This window comes from Podarcis filfolensis (genome assembly GCF_964270895.1).
Source record: "Podarcis filfolensis genome assembly, chromosome: 2".
NCBI lineage: Eukaryota > Metazoa > Chordata > Lepidosauria > Squamata > Lacertidae > Podarcis > Podarcis filfolensis.
The window spans coordinates 93,846,381-93,871,025 of NC_139605.1; the positions used below are offsets into that span (position 1 = coordinate 93,846,381).

General features: G+C 43.3%; 1 protein-coding gene across 2 annotated transcripts in view; it reads right to left on the bottom strand.

Moving 5' to 3' along the window:
- DNAH17 (dynein axonemal heavy chain 17) overlaps nt 1–24,645 on the bottom strand; it is a 98,486-nt gene that overhangs the window by 68,840 nt on the left and 5,001 nt on the right. Inside the window, exons 3-25 of one of the 2 annotated variants that reach the window (XM_083598392.1) lie at nt 23,231–23,424; nt 22,377–22,569; nt 22,171–22,270; nt 21,972–22,057; nt 20,741–20,866; nt 19,810–19,965; nt 18,152–18,238; nt 17,620–17,787; nt 17,256–17,372; nt 15,057–15,325; nt 14,722–14,917; nt 13,874–14,020; nt 12,846–12,954; nt 10,724–10,827; nt 10,454–10,594; nt 9,269–9,412; nt 7,605–7,787; nt 6,330–6,584; nt 5,443–5,612; nt 3,398–3,620; nt 2,414–2,530; nt 1,027–1,113; nt 491–643 (exon numbers count right to left, since the gene is read on the bottom strand). In XM_083598392.1, the coding sequence (XP_083454518.1) occupies nt 491–643; nt 1,027–1,113; nt 2,414–2,530; nt 3,398–3,620; nt 5,443–5,612; nt 6,330–6,584; nt 7,605–7,787; nt 9,269–9,412; nt 10,454–10,594; nt 10,724–10,827; nt 12,846–12,954; nt 13,874–14,020; nt 14,722–14,917; nt 15,057–15,325; nt 17,256–17,372; nt 17,620–17,787; nt 18,152–18,238; nt 19,810–19,965; nt 20,741–20,866; nt 21,972–22,057; nt 22,171–22,270; nt 22,377–22,569; nt 23,231–23,424 (3,525 nt within the window). Of the gene's footprint in view, nt 1–490; nt 644–1,026; nt 1,114–2,413; nt 2,531–3,397; nt 3,621–5,442; nt 5,613–6,329; nt 6,585–7,604; nt 7,788–9,268; nt 9,413–10,453; nt 10,595–10,723; nt 10,828–12,845; nt 12,955–13,873; nt 14,021–14,721; nt 14,918–15,056; nt 15,326–17,255; nt 17,373–17,619; nt 17,788–18,151; nt 18,239–18,455; nt 18,483–19,809; nt 19,966–20,740; nt 20,867–21,971; nt 22,058–22,170; nt 22,271–22,376; nt 22,570–23,230; nt 23,425–24,645 lie in introns of those variants that run through there. The other variant, XM_083598393.1, reaches the window with a different exon arrangement.

Sequence of the window (24,645 nt, forward strand, 5' to 3'; positions counted from 1 at the left end):
TTGCTGTCATAGTGTTCATTACATGCTCCCAATTTCCTCAATTGGCAAGCAGGTCCAAAGGAAGCTCAACATGAGCTGCCCTGGATGAGGAAGCATGAAGACTTTGGGCCAAACTACAGGTGACATTTATTACATAGCTTGCCATTGAGTGCAAGCTTTTTCTTTTATCAATTGGCAGTGCAGGGGGCTCAATCCAAATTGGATCCCTGGTGTGAGTCCCCCCCCATCAGCACTGGGGGGGGGGAACTTGCATTCGCTCAACGGGAACCCCCCCCAAAGTAATTTGCAGTCATGGTGGCACTGATCTAGATCGGAACCACAGTGCAGGAAAAGGGATGCAAAAGATTCAACTCAGCCATAAAAAAAGAGAGCGATTGGGGTATTGACCTCATTATTCTCATTTCCTCGTGGTAGAATTCAACCTCTGGATGCAGAGTTCTTTCACTTGCCCTACCTGACATTTCCTAAGATTACAAGGTCAAAGTCTTACCAAGACAATCATATCCCAGAGCTCCTTGAGCAAGCGCACTTCCTTATGGCAGGCCTTCAGCTGTTTGTAATCTGGGACAGATACCTCAAACAAGCCTGCAGATTTGGATAGGGCTTCCATATCTTTCTCCATATTGGTGATCATTCTTTGTTGCTGGAAGCATTAAATGGAAAGGGGGTTAGTCAAAGTTGCAGGCAGATGAACACAAAGAGCAAACAAGTAGGGTAGAGCACTGGAAAGCGTAATGTTGCAATGTGCTTCTGGGATATGCCCTCTAACATGCCTGCAAAGTTAGATTAACCTTTTGCTCCACTGAAGTCTCCTTCACGCATGGTTGGTGGCATATGCCCTACTCGTCATTGGCAACCGCATGCATATGCAGCCCCCAAGAAAGAGAAACCACTGAGTCCAAATTTCTCAGCCAGTTTTTGAAAATGCTACTTTACTATGCCACTAAAAAGCACACTATAATAGGTGGCATTTGAGGAAGGCATAGATATTGCCCATATTGACTTTCCTGACTTGTAGTAAATTACCTTATTGAGGGATTTATATGGATCTGGATCAACATGAGTGAACGGTGCCTCTTCTCGGAATTTCTCCCTGAACTCATGCTGCTTAATCTGGAGGGGATGGGGGTTTGGAGGAGAAGAGAGAGCAGAATATCCTAGTTAAAGCAGGATCGTGTAGCATCACATCTGGAAGGCAGGAGTTTGTTGGCTGCGGCTCAAGATTAGAATTATGATCAATCTGGATGACACCATCTACAAAAACAGCAGCAGAGGGTTCTGCCCAAAACATTCACAATAGGACACAGGCTGTGGGGCAAGACAAGACACTAGCAAATCATGAGCTACAACCTCATCTCTTTTTTAAAAGTTCTCACTGCCCACTACACATGTTGTGACATCACAGCATCTTACAACAAAGTAGATTCAGAATTGGATGGCATCTTGTATGCCTCCTTCCAGCAACTCCTGCAGCCAAGCTGGTGCCAAACATATGGCTTTATTTTCCTTTGACCACATCATTGAGGCCAAGAGGGGGGTCTTGTTGTCTGGGCAGCCCAGGACCTCCATACATACTACCTAAGCTTCTGCCCTGGAGAGAATTAGAAATGGAGGCAGCAGCTACTGCTGCTGCTAGGGGAGGGGAAGATATTCAGCCTGGTTTGCATTTTCATGTGTTACATTCCTCCATATCAATGGGAAGGAACACTTAATGAATTGGAACGCTACGAATATTTAATATTAAACATTTCTATGGGACTGTTTCTTAAATTTTCTGGAAAATGCAATATTCTGAGGACATTCCTTCCGTCCCTCCTTCATAGATATTATTATTACAGTGATTGATGGGAGAAGAAATTATGAAAAATGAAGTATTGTCACTTTATTGAACGGTTAATAGATTCTGGAAGAGGAAGGTCTGTTAAATGGAAAGTCTGTTAAGCTGCACGTTAACTCACACTTCCCAAAACAATACACAAACTGGAACACAGCTACCATTCAAAATTCACACTTCTCAAAATTCAACCAAAGAATGTGTACAAAATGTGTACAACAGGGATAAAAATGCATGTAATTAAGAAAACAGAAAAAAGAGGCATTGTGTTAAGGAAAACTGCTAGCAAAAATGTGTATACTAGACACCTTTTCATATGCAGTTTTGCCTGTCAGGAGAAATGTGCACAGAAACACTGATGAATTATCATGGAATGTTGCAAAAACGTGGCAAACTGAACATTGGAAAACTGAGAGAATGGATTTGTCCATTCTGGACAGCTGCCAAATTGAGACTATAGTTGGTAGGCAGCCCATCTGTCAGTGCCTTCGGCCTACAGGTCCCCCTGAATGTTTGGTCTGTGGGGAGCTCAGCATGCCAGTTGAGCAGAGAATACCTTGCACTGCAAGAGAAAGGTACCTCAAACTGTTGGCATTTCCTTCGGAGAATGGTAACTTCATTTGCCTGCAGAGGAGCCACATTCTGCTTGACTTGGAATGATAGCTTTTTGGTGTTATTCCATTGTTCTGGCAATTCCTAAAAGCAAACAAAGAACCCTCAAACCTCTCAGAGCACTGCGGGCGGGGGGTGGGTGGGGGCTTGCTTGGTAAAACAAATGCAGGAACAGTAAGAAGGGGGGAAATCTGAATATGAGGAGGAGGAAACACACTTTGGTTTGGTAAGGGTCTGTGGAAATGTGCAGGTTTCTGAACTTAATCTGCCCCAACTCTGTTAATAAAGGTAAAGGTAAAGGGACCCCTGACCATAAGGTCCAGTCGTGACCGACTCTGGGGTTGCGGTGCTCATCTTGCTCTATAGGCCAAGGGAGCCAGCGTTTGTCCGCAAACAGCTTCCGGGTCATGTGGCCAGCATGACTAAGCCGCTTCTGGCGAACCAGAGAAGTGCACGGAAACGCCGTTTACCTTCCCGCCGGAGCGGTACCTATTTATCTACTTGCACTTTGACGTGCTTTCAAACTGCTAGGCTGGCAGGAGCAGGGACCGAGCAACGGGAGCTCACCCTGTCGCAGGGATTCGAACCGCCGACCTTCTGATCGGCAAGTCCTAGGCTCTGTGGTTTAACCCACAGCGCCACCCGCGTCCCTTACTCTGTTAATAATAATGGATAAATGCTATGATGCCGCACGTCCAAAGTGAAATCAATCATATTAAATAGATTGTAATGCACAATGGCTTCAATCGTGGGCAACATTGTGATCACTTTCAGATTGTGTATATCAGATACATTCCCATGAACTTTCCTGATATGTTATTTCTGGCCTGGTTTCCCACTATATTTATTTAGTCTTCTACAAAGCATTGAGGTCATTGGATCACACTAAAAAATGGCAACATGAAAGATGAACAAATATGTATTGAGTGAAAACCATTTGTAATAACTCACGTGCAACTGCATATGGATTTCTTCAGGCATTTCTTCTCCATATAGTTTGAGCAACTCAATGGTTTGCTTTAGAGGCTCAAACATATTGTCAGTAGCTACCTGCCTTTCTTTAACCCTCATCAAGTGTCCCATCACTTCCACAAGCCCATCGTAGTCACCTTCCTTCACAGGTTTAGTTAAGCCTGCATTGACTTCTTTCATGAAAGTGGAAAGATCCTGAAGGCTGCAATGGAAAAGGTTCCAGTTGGGGTTAACTTTAACAGTACAAGGAACAAAACATTGGATTTATTTCTGATAGTTCTTTCTCATTATGGAAAGAGGATGGCATCCTTGGGGGGGGGAGGAGAGGGATAACAACCTCTAACTACTTTGAGAAGGCACCAAATTACCATAAATAAACTTAGGGCTTCCATATGCCCTCTTTTTCCCGGACACACACCCTTTTTCAGCCTTAAAATTTCTTTCTGGGTGGATTTTTAAAATATATCAAAATGTCTGGGTTTATGCATATACAGTGGTACCTCGGGTTACGAACTTAATTTGTTCTGGAGGTCTGTTCTTTACCCGAAACCATTCTTAACCTGAGGCACCCTTTCGCTAATGGAGCCTCCCGCTGCCACCACGCCACCAGCGCATGATTTCTGTTCTCCTCCTGGAGCAAAGTTCTCAACCCGAGGTACTACTTTCAGGTTAGCGGAGTTTGTAACCCAAAGTGTTTGTAACCCAAGGTACCACTGTACACATATACACCTTTCCTGTCACTAGAGTTGAAGAGGAAACGGCTGCCTAGCCCCTTTCACATGACTAGAGTTGGCCAATAGCTGGTTGTCACATGATTCGGTCCCTGTGCTGTTCTCCCCTGTCGTGTGATCCACAGAACTTGAGGCTGGAAACCATGGAGGGAAATGCCCGGGAGCCCTGGTAACTCAGAGCAGAGGCTCAGTGGGTGGAGGGAAGCGAGGTTGATCCAAGCCCGCTTTTTTCGGGTTCAAGAGTGGCCGTGGCGAGTGGGGGAGCTGTTCTGCTCATTCACTGGCTGGTGGGTAGTTACTTTTGGCTATGCCAGCCCAATCAGAGTGGCTCACTCTGCACTTTATGTGGCTTTCGTAACAGTAGCAAATACACGAAGCAAGAATGTAAAACATGCACCATTATATGTTCAGGTCTCCATACATGCATGTAACACCAATGCACTCTTAGTGAATGCAATCACTGTTACAAGTGTGGAGCTGGTTTCAGTATCTGGTACAAATTAAAAACAAACAAATACTGAGTTGGCTGAATATTTAAAAATAAAATATTTTCCTGTTCTGATCCTCATTGTTGTTTTTTTGGAGTATATGTGTGGCTTTATAATAACAATTAAAAATAATAATAATAAACTGCAAATGTGTCCTCTTCAAAATATGGCAGCCCTAGTTTTAAGCAACACTTTCTAACCATTTCCATCTTGCCCTCTTGCCATTTTTCTGGACCTCTAGGGTTTATCCTGAGATCCTATGAGTATGGAGAGAAAGATATTATTGATCCCACAACTGTCAGCCAAATGCAGTGTTTTATGTTGTAAACCGCTCTGTGATCCTTGGATGAAGGGCAGTATGGAAGCAACAGCAACAGCAGCTGAAATTTTACCCATGTCTAGAAAGCTAATTCCAATATGATAATTGCCCAAGCTGGGATTCCTCTGACACCAGATTCTTCAGCTCTGGGATCTGACCTTTTCTTTCATGTTGCAAAGCAGAGCTTTTGTAATTGGGGGACCTGATAAGAGGTTTATAAAAGTAGGTCTCAAGTCACTTTTCTCCCTCTCTCATTACATATCCACTAAAAGTGGATGTAAAGGTGGGTGATACAAGACAGACAAAAGGAAGTGCTTCTTCACACAAAATATAGTTAGGCTGCGTATAACAGGTGCTGATTCAAAGAATGCATTCGTAGGTTTGTATACCAAGCACTGGCTGATGGTGGCCGATTACCATACGTGCAGGGAGAGGGGCTGTAGGAATGGAAAGCTTGGAAACTGACAAAATTATCCCCCACCCTACCTGGTGGTCACGTGGTTGATGAGGTGCTGTTTGAACATCAGGCTCCAGCGTTTGATGGTATTCAGGAGCGCTTGCTTGAAGGGACGGCAGTCACTTTGCAGCCAACCGTTGAACACTCTGGTATTCTCAAACTTGGACACTTCTTCATAGAGCTTCTCATAAGTGTCAATCTAGAAACACCAGGGGGCGCTGAGATGTGATAGCTTGTGATGCAGAATTTCTACACTCACATCAGTAACGGGAACAGAGGGAAATCATGATGGGACCACTATGGGCTATGGCATTTGAGTGTGTGGGTTCCCTTTGTAGCCATCTGGTTGTGAGCTAGAGTGTCCTAAGAGGAAAACCTACTTTATTCGAATTATTGAGTTCAGAGTTTGTGTCTCTCCCTGACAGGTGGATTCTAATCTGCTTTGCTCTGTGGGTGGGGACTTACAATCCCCTAGTGAAGATACGCATACTTGAAGGAAATGGGGCGTACAGGGCTATGAAGGGGATAAAACCACTTATACACAGGGCACATAAGAACTCCTTTAAGGTAGGTATTTGTGCTGGGTGTGGGTCAGTTGTTAAAGAGTGCAATAAGAACATAGAAGAGAAATTTTATGTGCATTCCTGACAATGCCAGTTTTGCCAACTGGTGATGTAAGAAACAGCGATTTTACTCGTCTTTAGTGTGAAAATGCCCAAAGAATTGTGCATTGCTGAGGAAAGATGGGAACTAGGAGGAGAAAAGAGGAAACAGGAAAGCAATGGGGATGTTCCAATGTTACTCACTTGCATGAGGGATGATGTAGGGTTATAAAGATGGAGTTGGTGCCATTGAGAACACAACACAACACACACATCAATTTGGATGAAACGTATAGACATACTCCAACCCTCACCTGTAGCTGAAACTGGTCTAAGGTGGGCGCGACATGAGGCAAGTACTCCTCTGCGTGAGACTCCAGCTCTTCAGTGGTTAGAGCGTGGCCAAAAGTGAGGAAGCGCTGCATGAACTCATGGGGATCATCCATCCAAAGGTACGAATATTTCTCAAATGAATCTTCGTATTCTTCACCTTGTTTCATGGCATTGACCACAATGTTCCCAATCTCCTCTCGTATCTCCATCAACTCTCCCATGTCTTCTAGGTCAACCTGAAAGCATCAGGGAATCATTAATGGAGTCACGAAAACAAAAGAACAAGCCGAGTATATGGGCTTCCCACTGGCATCTTGGCTGGAACATAGGATGCTGGACTAGGTAGATCTTTAGATCTTACGTTCACCAGATTCCAAATGAACAAAGTATCCATGCCAAGAGATAACTTAACAACATTCACATATTCACACAAACATTGACTGACCAATGTTCCCTGTAGCATTTATAGGTGACCTGAACTCTGAATAGTCAAAATCACACTCTGCAACCCAGCTGTACTTTCTAGGACTAAATTTGGTGGCTTGCCTAGAATCCTCCGATTCTGAAGTTTCCTTTTAATTTCCTTTTTCTTTTTAAGTTATTGTGCCTACAACCTAAATGGAAATACATGGGTGACAACAGCAACCCTCCTGTCCTAAGGGTATGCAATCAGATTGCTTTATTGTTTTCCTTAGCGAGCATATGGAGAAAATATTTAACTATAGTCAAATGTGGAAAGAGATGGACCAAAGCATGCCTACCAATATTGCCGTTGCTTGCTTTCTGTCCACTGAGAATTGGTAATTATTTCACAGTAATTATGTGTCTCTTCTGGAACAAAATGCATTTATTTATTTGTTCTTTTATTTATATATCTCTTATTTGCCAAAATGGCTTCTACAGAACGGAAAGAACATTGAAAAATAGCTGCCTGGAAGTCAGATGCAAGCATGGCAAGAGTTTGGGGGCAGCTAAGAATTCTGGGTGTGTAGACAGAAACATATGTTCCTGTGTTTTATTTTCATTACAAGACACATTCGCAGGAATTCTCTTGTGAACAAAAATGATAAAACTGAGCATTACATGGGACCCGAAAGCAATGCTTACGAGTTCCTTATGAAGTATATGCTAGCCACTCATCCTACATACCATTACAAACCTTGGTCTGGTTTGAATGTCTCTTTAAACTGGGTGTTGTTAACCTAGCACCCACAGAAGTCTTCACTAGCCTCCCTGTGCGGAGGCCCCAGACCAACCTTATAGCTGGACTTTCCTTTTGCCAGTCGCGGTATCAGCTTAGCTGTATCATAGATATCGTTCATCAGGTTTTCCACCAGTTCGAAAAAACCTTCCTCTGCTCCCACTTCCAGCGATGGACGATACCTCAATTCATCTTTATACAGCTCCATGCGCACTTCAAACAAAGGGGCTACAGCAGCCTGAAATGAACCAGTGCGTTCTTTATTAGTCAGTCTTCACTTTTGCGTTCAAAGTACTGTTTACTACTGCTCTGTCAGTTCCCTGCCTTTATGACCACAACCACTAGGCCTTTTCGTATACAATTACCATTCCTCACGGGTTTCCGGCTGACGAGATTTCCGGCTGACGTCACAATTTATGGTGCTAGCTCTCCACTGCCCTCCGAGGTTCAGGCAAGGGAAAGCCAGGATTTATGAGGTAAAATTCCTGGCAATGCTCCCCAGTTGCAGTTACTTTCCTGGCTTCAGCGTTGTTGTTTCCCATCTCTCACACTGAGCTGGGGGCCTTCCAAGACTTCAGAAGCCAATCACAAGCAACCCAAGGGGCATGGCTTTGGAGTAGACTCAGTTCCTTCAGGGCTACGTAAGCTCGCCATGTGGTGCAGAGGGCACTGCAGCCTTCTTTGGATTCCCCCTCCCCGTCCTTTTGTTCTAACAGTTAAATAAGCCACCCGGTTGGTGATAAACAGGCCTAGCCATGCAGGACCTTGCTATGGATTTACCCAGTGGTTGCATTCAGGACCAGGGAGGAATTTGCCTTGCAGACTAAGTGGGCTTGTCTGCAGTTTCTGCCCACCTCACAGAAATCACCACAACTTTTGGGTAGATAAGGCATTGGGTTGGATACTTAAGTCAAGGAGAGAAGGGTGTGGGGGCCCCTCCATTCCGTGGCAATGGGTATCCCCTTGAGTCTGGAAGGGGTGTTTCCTGCCTAGATTAAGGTTACCAGATGTCCCCGTTTTCCTGGGGACAGTCCCCAGATTAACAGCTTTCTCAGCATTCACATGCACATAGCAAACAATAAGTGTCCCTGGATTCATTGAAAAAAAATCTGGTAACCTTAGTCTAGATGCCCAACTTGGGGGCTGAAGGGCTTTACTGCAGGTGATCAGATGGGGCCCTAGGGTGCTCAAACCTAGGGGTTGACAGTGGTCAACCCCTAATATCCACCAACAAGCAGGCAGGCTGGTTGATTTCAGAATACACACCCAATGCTTGCTTACATCTGTAATCAGTAAAAGTTGTGGACTTATTTGACACCAGCATTCACTACTAGCAAATAATATACAGGCATGCTCAGAAACCATAATGTCTCTGGATGGGAGTGGAGTTTGTCTAAAATTTATACAAACTTCCCTTCCAATACCTTTTGCGAATTTCCTACCTTCCACCACCAAATCCTCAGTTAAAAATTAGAAATATACATATACCAGAATAAGCGGGTCTTAGTAAGAAAAAATGCTTGCATGCACACACCCTGCTTAATTGATTCCTATTGCAAAACCTTAGTTCTTTTGCTCACAAAGCTTGAATTTACTTACGTTCTGAAATTAAGCAACCAGAAGGTGGTGACAAAGCTCTGGCGTGTGGTACTGATATCCACTGATAAATTGGTGCTTCAGGAAATACCCTCCCACCCTGCAGAAAGCTCACCAACGTACATCAGCAGACATGTTGCTGAGCAGAAATTGCAGCGATTTGCGGATAAACTTAAAGTAGCCATCTAAAATCATGTCATCTATGAATTCCACATAATTAGACCACATTCTTGTTGTCTTGTCTGCCTTGAACAATTCTGCATTTTCCTGCAAACAGAAAAATCATTACTTGGGATACGCATTGTAATAGACAGGTGAGATTCCTTCTCCTGATGATGTATGCTTTAATGGTGATAGAAGCCTAATGTTGTCTCGTAAAACATTTGGGTAACTCCCAGAATTACACCAATGATGTCAGAACTACCACCAGATGGAATGTTGATCTGGAATTCACTTGAGAGAAACTATCCTTAGGGTAGTCAAGATGTCAAATACATGATCAGATAATAATATTCACTGTTCCCTGTCATAAGTATGGACTTGCTTATACAGAATAGTATACTGAAAGAAGTTTTGGGTGCACCCGGATGCAAGTCTGTTCTTGAATTGGGGCTGTTTGTGCATGCACATTTTTTGCAGCATTGAAATTAAATTGTCTTTATCAAAATGCCAGTCTTCCTGTTGGAAACCGCCCAGAGTGGCTGGGTCAACCTAGTCAGATGAACGGGGTACAAGTAATAAATTAATATTGTATTATTATTATTTTCCAATTTAATCTGGATTGTCGCTTACCACAGGACATCTGTTAAGTAAAAACAACCTGCTATACATCCAGTGTCACCAATGTTAGCACATTTCTTTGCCCGAGTGGTTTGCTTTGCGGGCGTGCTGCTGTTTTGGTGGGTGGGCGGTCTCTTATTACTTTACCCCTACACGTTTTCTTCTCACCTGAGCTTCACCTGACCATTTTGTTTCTGGCAGCAGAGGGTGAGGGAGGAGCGACTGAGTGTTGGAGGGACCAGAAACAATAACAAAACCCACCCCCAATGCGTTATTCCACCAATATCAGTTCACCAGTGTGGACAGCAAATGGCAGAATAGCACCAAATGCCCATTGCTTAAAAGGTGAAAATATGTGAAAATTAACATGGCAATCACACACAAACACACACACGGGATTTGAATGACCATTTGTGATATAACGCCCACGTCTGGGAACAATCTCTGTAAAAAAAATAATTACCAGATATAAGCCCTACATAGAATTGTCTGCTGTTCTAACTCCTATGAAAACTCACTCTTTCTCACCTCAACCATAGCCTGGATCTTCTGCCCAGCATCTCTGATTGCAGCATAGCGTTTGTGGATGTTTGTTTGTTTCCCATCCAGATCAAGGAGTGCTGTCTCCTTATTGTCTTTCCTTTCAAACAAAGGACTAGCTGACCATTCCTGTAAGAAGAACCAGATATATGGAACACGTCTTTTGACTGCAGCTTGAAAAAAAAAATTTATAAAGGAGAATCTTTTTCTCTTTTTTAAGTGCCTAGTAGAATTCAGTAGTTGTCACATGCTACACACCTGCATAAGCTGCCCAATGTTCTCCACGTTTAATTTCGTTTTCTGAATTCTTGTCTCTAAATCATATAAGACATTTCGCATCTCCTGAATATAGTCCATAACATCTGGTCAGGTTATTATGGTGGGGAAAAAGACATAGTAATTAGCAGCTGACTCCCAAGGCTTCCCTTTGCCTTTTGTATCTAACCTCCTTAATAATAATTTTATTATTTATACACCACCCATCTGGCTGGCTTACAGCATATATAAAACATAGAAAAACATCAAACATTGAAAACTTCCTGTTACAGGGCTGCCTTAAGATGTCTTCTAAAAGTTTTCTAATTCTTTATCCCCTTGACATCTGAAGGGAGGGCGTTCCACAGGGAGGGTGCCACTGCTGTGAAGGCCCTCTGCCCGATTCCCTGTAACTTCGCTTCTCGCGGTGAGGGAACCAGTGGAAGCCCCTCAGAGGAGAACCTCAGTGTCTGAGCTGAACGATGGAGGTGGAGATGCTCCTTTACGTATACTGAGCTGAGGTCTTTTAGGGCTTCAAAGGTCAGCACCAACACTTTGAATTGTGCTCAGAAACGTACTGGGAGCCTGTGAAGATCCTTTAGGACTAGTGTTATATAGTCCCAGCGGCCACTCTCAGTCACTAGTCTTGCTGCCGCATTCTGGATTAGTTGTAGTTTCTGAGTCACCTCCAAAGGTAGCCCTGCGTAGAGCAGATTGCAGTAGTCTAGGTGGGCAACAACAAAGCATGTACTACTCTGGCGAGACAGTGCGCAGGCAGGTAGGGTCTCAGCCAGCATACCAGATGGAGTTGGTAGACAGCTGCCCTGGACACATCTTTACCATCTCCAAAAATGTTGGTTGACACCAACATCCTCCCATTCCACTGATGAAGACAGTAAAATTCCGAATGGGACCTCTCTGGATTACTGGTTCAAAGTACACAGTATGGGGAGAAGTGGGATGCTGTCTGACCACATCTCTGCACTGTTTCTCCTCAGTAATATATAGCTGAAGTGGAAATGTGTGTCTGCCCCCTGCAAGTAGCAGCTATTGAAGAAGAAACGGAGCAGGAGGTGGTGATAAGTAAACCCAATGGCACATCTTTTTCTTGAACTGCACATTGCCGGGGAAACATTTATTTATTCACTTCTAAAATTTGTAGGCTGCCCTTCATCCCATCAAAGCAATCCCAGGGTGGTTTTCAACCTTATATAAAAGACAACAAATACATCAAAAGCACATCAGCAATTACAATGATAAATTAATTAAACTAATTATTAACAACAGCATGAGAATACTAAAAGCAATGGGAGATCTTACTAATGTGCACCAAATGTCTGTGGTTAATAAGATTTTTTTTATTGTTGGCAGAATTCCAACAAAAGTCTATGCCATCTGTACTTCCAAGAAAAAGGGTATTCCACTGTATTTGGGGTGTGTGTGTGTTCTTCTCTCGCATTCCCATACAGCAAGTCAGGAGAGCTCCCTGCCGCCTCAAATCACAAGGCCAAGGGTGGATGGTATGGGAAAAGCTGCTTCAACTAACAGCTGTGTGACAGGCCAGGAAAGACTTTAAATACTAATACCAAAACCTTAAATTGGGCCCTGTAGCTTAGAGGCAGTCAGTGCAAATCCTGAAAGCATTCTGCACTAGCTGCAACCTCTGGACCATCTTTGAGGACAGCCCAGTATAGAGCACATTACAGTAGTCTAGCTGAGAGACTATAAGAATGTCAAGGCTGCCCTAATCCAGGAATGGCACGCTAGTCAAGAGCTGTTAACAGGCAGGCATTCCTCCCCCCTGAGGCAACTTGTACCTGATGTGACACAGTGCTAGATCCAGCAGTGCCCCCAGGCTATAAACCACTTCCTTCAAGGCGGGTAGGTAGAACAAGCCTACATCCAATTCCGAGATGCAGAAGTTGTCCTCCAACAATATCTGGAGGCTCAGCGGTTCTCCACTCCTCCTTTAAGAGGTACTAGTTGGTGCCCATTTTATGTGAAGGCAGATGGGCTTCAACCTGCAAACTCTGGTGTTGAGCCCTTCAATAGTTTGATCAATGCACTCAAAAAGGAAGGGTGGTGGGCTACAGTTTGTAACAAATCAATGACAAGAGTTTTGTACCTTCATTGCTCCAGTACAAGTTGGTCTCAGCTTTTCTCAGGCCAACGTCAATTTCTTGCAGCTCCCCCTTGACCAGCGGAAGTTCTACTGTCAAAATTGTCCTCTTGATCTAAAAGCAAGCAGCTTATTGTAACGCACAGAGCTCATCATGCTGATGCTCAAGATGCATAGTGCTGTCTTAGGTAACACACTTCTCATCTCAACCCCTTCCAGGGCCAGCACCAAGCATGGTCAGGCATCTGCCAAGAGCCTGCACCTCAGCAGAGGGCCCACTGATAACAGACCCCTTGATCTCCTCTTCACCATTGCAAGTTGCTTGTTCACCAGCTTCTCCCTCTGGCCCAGACTATGGTGATGAGAGGGAAAGGCAGTAAGCAGGTGGTACCAATGATGAGGAAGAGCAGCAGCAGCTGTCAGTGATAAGGAAGGCGAGGAAGTGGACTCACTGAGGGAGTAGAACCCAAGCAGGGTATCTAAGCACAGGCCCTCCAACACCTGGAATTGGCACTGACTCCATCCTAGACACTTAGAGAGGTCTGGACCCCTGACAAGGAGTTTCTGCTGGGATCAATGGCGGGACATTAGGATTAGACTGAGCAGGAGATTCAGCAGCTGCAAGGCTGAATTGCTGAGCCTCAAAGGACACTGGTGGGTGATTTAGGCAAAGCAATAAACAAAAGAGAGAAAGTGACTTTCTGTACTGTCTTGTTCTGCCTTATTCCTTTAAGTTTTGTAGAATGTTAACTGTACAGTGGTTTCCCATTGTGCTCAGACACCATTACTTGGCACAGCGGTTAAGAGTGATGGATTAGAACAGGGACCATAAATATCACTGGGTCATCTTGGTCCAGTTACTACCCCTCAGCCTAATCAGCTTCACAAGGTTGACAAGAGGATTAAATAGGGGTTAGGGACAATATTGTATTCTACCATGAGCTCTTTGCAGAAAAATGCAGACTACAAACCAAAGGAAAAAATACACAGCTACTTCTTTATTCCATAGATAGATAGATGATAGATAGATATACCTTGTTATACCAGCCAACTATGAGATCTAAGTTGTCCACAAACTTCCGAAACGTTTCATTCTGAGAAAAGAGGCTTCCAGCACTGTCCGGAATTTCCTTCTGCTGCTGAAAGTTCAGGTACTTGACTTCACGGAGAACAGCTACGAGCTACATGATAATATAGCAGGGAGAAATGAATGCCCTTCTATAAATGGAAACACCCCCCCCCATCTAATGTCATGGTCTTCCGCTCTCAGGATGAAGACCAGGCACTTGGAAGAGAAAAGGAAGTGTGCGGGACCACGGGAACTGGGTGTGGTTTCACACCAGGCATTTACTGTGGAACTGCTACGCTCACTTGCTTTTTACAGAACATCCACATGACGCCACCACTCAATCACTACCATCCTTTCTCAAAAAACCAAACCAAACCAAACCAAACCAAACCTGGGGTTCTCCTGTCTTTTCTCAGATTACAGAAAGAACAAGAGTTGTGCAATCTCCACAAGTGGATATGCCTTTAGTGTTCCTCTTCATGTCTTTTTAAAAAGGTGAGATTTTGACTAGCACCATTCAAGGAAAGTAGACTTACTGGGAAAGTGGAAACTATTCACGGTTCAGTGTGCCTCCATTATAACATTTGGGGTGGGCACTATTTTATGACCTTGTTTTTTGAAATAAATGTTGAAATTATCACTAAAACAGGCCTTTTTTAAAAGGAAGTACAAGAATGTAACACCATATAACATCACCGTAGTAATGTAGCATTATACCACTATAGCACTATATCACTATAGCGCAATAATAAATTTTCTAACACAAAGCAGCCAGTAATCACATGCTAGCATGCTCTCTTCCTATTCACACACCTCTTTGCTGAAATTCACACTAATAAGATTAGTCTCTGGATCTCTATGGATCAGTGGCTGCTCTAGGTTGAACTGGCAGTCTCTGTCAACCCGGCCGATCCAATCTGCATAAATTTTCTCACGGTAACCTTGCAGCAAACGTATCATTTCATCATACTTTGCATATATCAGCTTGGCCTCAGAACTGAACATAACCCTGCAGAAAGGAGAAAGCTCATTTTCAGATGGGCAGTGGGATTTAATTGACACTGCAAACGAAGCTGCCTTATAGCTTTTAATATTCCTTCAGGAAATAGCGTGTGGGTAATGCGAGTTATAAATGATTTGCTACTCACGGATGATCGATGGCCCGCAAGTCCTTCCTTGGGAGCTGCAATCTTTCCTGGAGTTCCAAAGCCCACTTCAGTTGCCCGGCAACAGGGGGCATGTTTTTGCTAAGGGGAGGCACACCATCACCTGCTGCAGTGGCAGCTATTTGGGCATCATATAAAATCTTTGCATTGTCCAGCTCAACATTGAACATCTCCAGAAGAGTAGCGTAGTGCGGTGCTACGTCTGCCTTTATTAATGGTCGATCCAACAGGGATGCAAACATATGGATTTGCTAGAGAACAAACATCACAAAGAAGGTCCCAGTTTTTAAAAATGATATGTTCTCTGAGCTTTCATTTGTAAATCCATTTTGAATTATGCTAAGCAAGTGGACCTGCAATAACATTTAGCAGTAAGAACTTTCTTCCTAAGAGGCGTGTTCCTGTTTAGGGTTCTAGCTAGACAACCATATTCTCCTCCGAAATGTTTTATTCCATTTCCCTCCCTAGGTTTTCTGGTTTTCTTTTCCATCTGACACTCAACATGCCATGGGCCACTGAGTATACTCAATCTGCCTTGTGCTTTTTTTTTTTTTTTGCAGGTGTTTAATTCTGTAAACCTTGGGGTTCCCCCCAAGACATGCTAAAAGCTTTCCAAGTTGTTCTATCCTGTGGATACCCATCACCCAGGTTTGCTATTAGAAGGAGTGATCCACATTGACTCACATCCCGGTTCTAGTAAAAGCAACTTTAGACCAAATCAAATAGATGACATCAGCTTCCGTTCTCCCTGGTGAGCTCTACCACAACCTTTACACGTTATACCAATTAATTTAATATCTGCAAATGGCCACAATCACTCTGTTGCATTGGTGACTGACTACCTTTGTATGCACTGCTGTTTGGACTGGAGACTAAACTTGATATACAGTGGATGCTCGGGTTGCAAACATGATCCGTGCGGGATGCACGTTCACAACCTGCAGCGTTCGCAACCCGCAGTGGCGCGTCTGCACCTGCGCAGGTTGCGATTCGGTGCTTCAGTGCATGCGCAAAGTGTGATTTAGCGCTTCTGCGCATGTGCAACCGCCAAAACCCGGAAGTAACCCGTTCCGGTACTTCCAGGTTTCAGCAGTCGGTAACCTGAAAAAACACAACCTGAAGCGTCTGTAACCCGAGGTATGACTGTACTTGTTAATTGGGATAATGGTAAACCATTGGTAAACCATTATTACCATTTTTATAGTCATATGATTACATGATTCCTAGCGTCCATTTATCAATTTAACAGGCCATCTACTGGAGTCTAAACAAAATCAATAAATCATAATGAAAGCAGACATTATACACAACTCATTAAACACAATTATTAAAAAGAGTAGAAAATGAGGTGAGTACTCAGAAAGTGGCAGTGAAAGCTTTTGCTGTTGTTTAAATGCATTCATGTTAGTTCACCTATGCTCAGAGATCTGCATTGTTTGCCAGCTTGCTACTGGGCCAGTTTCAAGATGTTACTATTGGCATATCGGGGCCAGCTTACCTACAAGATTGCCTTGCCTCACATGTGCCTACTTGACCACTTTGATCAGCAGAATTGGCACTACTAGAGGTGCCATATAATACCTGTTCTGGATTTGTAAGAACTCAGTTGTTTAGTGTGACAGGCAGCACCTGCCCTTTGGAACTCCCTGCCTTTTGAGATCAAGCAGATCCCATTAACAGTTAGCCGTGGGACAGAAGACTGAATAGGCAAGAATGGTCACCGGCTTACCATCTTCCTTGCTATGGTGAGATGTAGTCTGTTCCTACTTAAATCATTGTCATCATTTCTAAATCTGCATCTATACATACACATGAGTGTGTGCAAACTTGGTACAAAACTTTATTCTCTTTTTCCCTCTCATTTGGTGATTATAAATGGCACTCAAAGAAGTAGAAAGGAGGTGGGCTGACACTGAGAGAGACCCCACACAATCCCGCTGTTTACTACCCTAGGAGATGTTTGCTTGAAAATTTAATGCTAATCTTCAGTGGGCTCAGATCTGAAAAAGCAAAGTATTTTCTTCCTTGCATGGGATGGACCTTCCATGGCAGCTAGGGACAAAACTGGCTTCTTTACCTGCAGGAGCATAAACTACTGCTTGCTCCTGCAGGTAAAATTACTGCTTGCTCCATTGCAGATAAAGCTATCTGGGTTTAGGTTAAACACAGGAATGTACGTACCTTGACAGCAGATTCAAAACTGGAGCAGTCAACAAATCCTTGATAGAAAATGGTGGACAGCCGTCGATCCAAATCCTGAATTTTAATCTGGAAGTCTGCAAAGTCTTCATCAAATTGCTTTCAATTATAATAACAACAATCAATAACGACAAAAAATGAGTTAGAACAATCATGTACCATATCTGTTGACTTTTAAAAGTTAATTAAACCAAAGTAGAAAATAAGCTAGGCCAACTACCTTGAAGAGAATACATTTGTTGCTATAGTACGGTAATTAGAGCACATTGGGATTTTGTCCCTTACAGTAAGCAAATAATTTATTCCATCTACATATGAATAAATTTCCCATATTGAAATTACTAACCTCATCTGCCGGATCTAAAGGATCATATTTGCACTCAACAAAGACCTTAACATATTCGAGAACCTCCTCATAAATTTGAACCACCAGCCTCCCTAAGATATTGCCTCTCACACCTCCCAATTCAATTTTCTCCAGTTTGAGAAATTCAATTGAAGTCATGTATAGTTCCTAAAAAAAATACACAAACGAACAACAGTAGTTATCTACTGCCTCCTTCTTTTGAATAAACTTTAAATGACTTGGTTTTGCTGCTAATCAGCTCTCTTTACATTCCTTAAACAGGAAACACTTTTTTACAAGTGGCTTCAACACTGATTATTTTAAAAAATAACAAGGGTCACTAAAATTTACTTTATCCAGTGTTATCACTTTTAAATATAGAGTTTTCTGAAAACAAAAATACGGTATGTGATTTTAAATATCATTACACACACACACACACACACACACACACACACACACGTACACATTTTTGGGGTCTGGGAAACTTTTAGCTATGGTTGTTTCTTATTCTAGACAGTTTAATTCTCACCTCTATTGTCTTCAGTCTGTGAAAAAATGAATTCATTCTAGTGAAAACTAGTGTAGAAGGGAACTCCCAGTACTGGGGTTCTTTGTCCTGCAAACAGAAATAAGAGAGTGTGACCAACTCTATATAGGCAGCGGCTACATTTAGCTGCAACTCTAAGGCCCCATTTGCACTATATATATTTAAACTGGTATCATACAGTAGTATTATCTGTCTAAGGATGTGTAGGTCAGAGAAGCTGAATAAGAAATAGTTTTGTTAAAGGACAATGAACAACAGCTCTTCCCCCCTTAAGCTACTTTCTCACTCGGCTTTCAGCCCTGCTTCCTGCTTAGGCCTAACCTCCTAAACAAGATATGGGAGGTGCCCTTAAAGGTATATTCACATACCACTTGAAACTGCCATGCTTTCCCCCACAGGATCCTGGGAACTGTAGTTTATTAAGGATGCTGAGAGTCATTAGGAGGTTGCTGTTCCCCTCACTTCCCAGTTCCCAGGGAAAAGGGAGTGACTGTTAAAGCCGTCTGAAAATTGTAGCACTGTGCGATGGAAGAAACAGTACCTGTGGCCCTCAAAAGACCGTTTTGTCCCCGCAACTGCAAGGGGTGGGAGGAACCCCTAAGGGACTTGCTCAAAGCTCGTTGCAAATTGCTGCTCACTTAGTCCCCAGATACAAAGGACATGTGTTGTGTGCTGTTTGAATGGAGTTCTGTGGCCATTTTGCTCTGTGACCAAACATCCCTTCCAGTCATAACTTTGCACATGAGCTAACAGAAAAAAACAAGCAATGCGCCATGATTTCACCATGATTTCTGGTGCTTTGTTTGTGCAGAGGTCTGGAAATCTGAGCATAGCACAAAGATGCCCCCTTGATAATAATAAAAATCTGTATGTGCATGCTCAACTCGGCTGCCATGGGTGGGCAGAGGAGGAGGAGGAGACAATAAGAAAAGCATGCTAGAAGCATGAATGGGGAAACACAGGTTTGCAGATGTTTCCCCCTGAATAAAACCCAGGCAAAATCTGAGACAAGAAGTCAGGTGGGAATGCAGAGCTCCAAACAAAATTGATAATGGGAAAACTAAGCCCAGACTTAACATAATTTGTGGATGGGCCCTCAGTGACCAGCCAACCTGAAGTTGAGGGAAAATTGCTTCCTAATATGAATTTTTCTGCAAGTAAAATTCTGAAATTGAACAACTGCATCTAGAAGCAGCCCTGACCAGGTAGAGCTGTTTAAAATAGTTTTCCACAAGAAAGAATGGGGAAAATTTATAATTTATTTAGGAGACCACTGTAAGCAGATGAAAACATTCGCAGCATTTTAATCTCACTTGTAATGTAACAAATACGATAGACAATATGGATAGATATAAAATATAGATTATGAAATAATATGCAGTTGAAAACGTTGACAATAAGACCCATGGAGAGGATGGGGGGGGGAAGTCTCCAGATTCAGAGAAATCTCTTTATATGGATATGTATGTAGTTTTGTTATAAATTTATATCTGTAAAGTCAAATAAAAATATTTTTTAAAAATAAAATAAATAGTTTTCCACATTATTAAATGGAATAACTTATACGGAATGTGCTGCACTGTGAAGTTCTGAGTAATGCTTTCTCTGAGAACCAAAGTCCACTGGTATCAATAACCCACCTTAAAAAAGTTGGGCATCATATCTGTGCAGCAAACGTCGTAAGTCTTATAGAGTTTCTCTATCACGGAGATACCCAGCTTGATCCCTCCTAGCACCTCTTCAATTTCACCTTGTAAGCCCTTGAGCACTTCCTCGGGACTCAGAAAATTACGTGTCTAAATAGAAAACAGTGTAGTCAAAGATGACGCTTAGGTGAACAGGGCACATTAAAGCAAACTGGAAGTGGAACCCTGCAACAGTTTGGCAGTGCAAGGCAGTACATTGATGAATCAGCCCCTTCAGGTAGTTGTTATATTGCTCATAATTTATCAATACAAAGTGTGCTTGTTACAGCAGGAAATAATGGCTTTCATTGAGGCTGTGATTTAGGCTCCTCCACTGCCTCCTTATGCACATGCAAAGTGATAAGTCAAACTTTCTGCAAATCTCATCCAAATGGGAGGACAGTCAATGGTTGGGACTCTGTGACAACAATACCACTGACCACCTATACTCCTGACTCTCCGCAGCACACCTAAGCATGTGTACCATTCATTTTTCCTTTGACTGTTGAAACACAAATGTGGGCAATCCTGAGCTCACAACTGGAATTGACCAACTTCTTACTTGTTTCAGTAGATCAGGTATGAACCACAAGATAGAAGCAAAAAGGGCAAGTCCTCCCAGTGCAACAATTTCTGCTGAAATTTTGCACTCGCTTTAGGCTCTTAACCAAACCTGCCCAGGCCCTGTTTCATTTTCTATTCCCCACCCCGCCTTCCAGTTAACCAGTTTCAGCATCTGCAAAATAAATTTGGCTGAAACTATATTTAATGGCTGCAGTCACCAAAACCAAAACCAAATGGAAATTAGAAGAAACGAAGAAAAGAATATGGGGAAGGGGGGTGGGAATCCCCCCAAATCTAGAACTTTATTTTCACAGAACAGTACCAGTTCAATGAAGAGGTTACAGATCTCCTGCAATACGACAATGATCCGGGATGGAATGTTGTAGTATTCAGAATTGGCCCAGATCAAGCATACGGTGTACATGACATTGCTGATGAATGGAGGAAGCTGTGTGGACATATTTAAAAAAGAGAAAGTAAAGGTTTCAAGCAACTAAATTCCACATGTTTAAGGCAAGGTGGTTTATTTTTAACTTGAGCTGTAAGCAAATGGCCTCTAAAAATTCTCCACCCTATTTTTGGATGGACAAATTTACTGAACTTCTCCAAAGGGACGATAAATTCTTCAGCGATAAGTGACGCACTTGCATCACTTATTTATCCCAAGGAAAGGCAGAGAATCAACCCACGAGGCAGAGTGCATGCCTGAAACCCAGGAATTCCTGCAGGGATACGGATTCCTGTGAGTAGCTGGGCATTCTTCATCTCTGTTTAAAATATTGGTGGGTAGGTGGGAAACTTGTAGGCAGTGGTGGAGCTTCATGCTCCGGCACCAGGGGGCGGAGAGCAGGTGGGGGCGGGGCTGGCGCGCTGTGTGAGCGTGGCGCCCAGCGCAGGCAGGGGGGCAGCCACGATGGCACCCCACCGGGATCGCGCTGATGGGGGCGGTGCGCTTCCCCCGCACTCCTCTTCCTCTGCCACTGCTTGTAGGAACATCACAACATCCATGGAACTCTAGTTACCAATCTCAGACTTCTGAACATTGGCTCTTGTTCCTGGACCAAACTTATTGTTGCTGCTTCTTGTAAGAGCACTTGGACTCGATTCTGCACTTTCCTAGCTACTAAGGACTGCTTAGGCTACCCTTAGATCGCATTATTAAATGTTCATTTCTTAACTTCTTTACTTGCAGGTAAGTACAACTCTGGTTGGTTGGGTGGAATCCAGGACATAAGCTCCCATTTCCTCTTCACAGAGGTGTTTCTGGCCATTGAAAACAGCCTTTTTTGAACTTTTTGGATAACAATGGACTTCTTGGAGAACATTCACCATAGTGCTATATAGAATATAAGCCTCAGTAAAGTATCATGGAAGACAGACAAAATGTATACACCAAGGCTGCCCAAACTGTTGCCCTCCAGATATTTTTATACACCATTGTAGCAGTAAAAATGGCTAGCAATTCATTTTTTAAGAGGGTCTTAGCAGTGATGCATAAGCAAGGTGGCCTATTTTAATTTTCAAATGTTAGTTCCTCCCTTTAATATATATACCTGATGATATTCAGCTTGTTCCACTTCTTCCAACACAACTTTCAGTGGCTGCAAGTACAAGTTAATATCATCAGCCTCCTTCAGTCCTGTATAAAACAAAAATGACAGAGTAGGTAAATTAAGGAGGGGCTTGAAAGCCGTTTGTTACATATGACCCAAAACAACTGGCGGTCATTTATTTTAAGAAAGGAGGTAGTACCTGCAGAGACGTCCTTGAAAACATTCCTGAGTGCTGGCCAGTAACAGCTCTTTGCCCTCTCCAAAATATCAGCAATCTTTTTCACCTGAGGGGCATACAGCTGGGAGAAACAAAAACACAAAACCCCCAACTTTAGCAACTTGTTTTCATGACCATATGGTGGTTTGCAGCCAGGTCTCATGAAGTACCCATAAACTCCCACCTACCTGTTCATTTATGCACTGCAGGTTAACCTGCCGGCTGTACCAGAAATCAAATTCCACTCTGGGTAATGGGTTCAAGCCATCCAGAAGAGGCTGTGCTGAGTCTTTGCTCAGGATATCTCGTATCTGATGAGACCAGTCAATGATGATGGTTTCAATGGAGTGTAACAGTGTACTGTCCACAGCTCTAGGAAGCCTGAAAGAACCCACAAAGGACAGTACGGTGAAAACAGTTTTAACTTCTCATCCAGAAACAACTTGCATAGCGGTTATTAACCTCTTTGGGGTCACAGGCCCCTTTGAAAATCTGAGGAAACCTATGGAATCCCTTCCAATGCACATAAACACATACACAATTTTGCATACTATTTATTTTATTGTTTGGGGTTTTTTTTGCACTTGGTTCACAGACCCCTTAAAAGTGGACCTCCTAGGTGCCATGGGCCACAAGTTAAGAACCTCTGAACTAAAAGTTAATAAAGGGAGCTCCATTCAGTTACTAGCCATCCCGGCTATAATATAACACTCAGTAAATTGTTCCAGGATCTCTTTAGCTGCAGGAGCACTGCCTAATGGTCCTTGGATTCCCTCCTGGGTGCCTGTGCCTTTACAACCAGGAACGTTTGTATTTTCCTTTGTTTGGGCCATCGCTCTTCCTTGATGGTGGGCATCTCTGAGGATCACAGCATGGAGGCATGCCAAATACATACATGCAAGTAATTGCCCCTTAGGGATGAGAGTAGCCTTTTAAAAAAATAAATAAATGAAAATAATGGGTTCTGCATATGCTGCACATACACAATGTACAAGACAACAAGAAGTATAGACATTGGCAGACATTATTTTAGGGCACCCACGTGTCAAACATATCCACTGAACTCTCCAAGGTATCTATGTGGTCTGGCAAAGGAAGCAGTGTTTTCCCTTTGATCTTTCCTCCCATCACAAACATCTCATTCTTCAGTCTGTGGGCTGCCCGTATAACATCATCAGCCACCACTTGAGGCCATCCAGCAAGGTTTTCGTGCTTCATAAATAAGGAATAGACCACCTAGAGGGAAATAATTGCTCTGTTTCAAACATTACTGATCACAAGACTATATCAAATTAGTTTTAATAAAATCTAAAACTTTTCTGGAAAAGTCCAGCCTCTTTTTTTAAACATCCCAGTAGCTGGAACGTCTTTTTTGGAAGTCATGGTCCTATGATTCTGACAGCCACCACACCACCGCAATGCCATCATAACATCAGTATTACATTACACTGGTGCAATGGTAATGTACCACTTCAATGTATTGCCTTTCACCAGTGCAGGAACATAGCAGTGAGCCTAACCCTGCCCAGCTGGAATAACGCGAGGACGGAATTGCATTGTTAGGCTTTGTCAGGCAGCCCAGCATGCAGAAGCTGTGAAAAGGGCAAATCCTACAATAGGGATATTTAGGAAAGGGATCCAAAACAAAACTGCCAATATTGCAATGCCTTTCTACAAATCTGTGGTGTGACCACATTTGGAATACTGGGTGAAGTTATGTTTGCCACATCTCAACAGTGATATTGTTGAACTAAAGAAAGTGCTGAAAAGGGCAACAAACTCCGTACCTGTGTACCTCCCCCCCTTTTAAAGTTTTTGTTGAGTTGGCTGCTTTGTAAATATCAAGTTTTATAAAGATGGGCAAACCCTCACCGCCACAGTCCCAAAACATTGCAGTGCTCAAACATGCTCAGGAATCACTCTTTGATAGTAGGTTGTGGCAAGTCTGGGACCACGAGAAGCTGGTGGCAGGGCAAACCTGGAGGCCCCGACCTGGCCACAGTGAGCCATGTGATGGTCACCTCCAGGCTTGACTACTGTAATTCGCTCTACACGGGGCTGCCCTTGAAGCTGTCTCAGAAACTACAGGAGTTCCTGTTTCCGGCGGTGGAAAATGGCTGATCCCACACAATCGGACTTCAGCCGTTCCGATAATTCAGGGCTGATATGGGGGTAATTAGCCCTGGCAGCCTCCCCAGGGCAGGGGAGGACTGTCTCAACGACCCGCGGTCTGCCCCAGATTGCCGATGTGGCAGACGGCAGGAGCACTGGGTCACGGAGCTAGGGACGGCTGACACTCCTGCGACGCTACCCTATAGCCGGACGCATCTGTTTGGGAAAATATAAAGATTTGGAAAACAAACAGACACGCTCTGAATTGAAGAAGCTGGAAAAAAACTGAAGTATGTACAGTCTCTGGTGCAAAAGATCGAACTTCAAAGAGATCCTCATCATGAC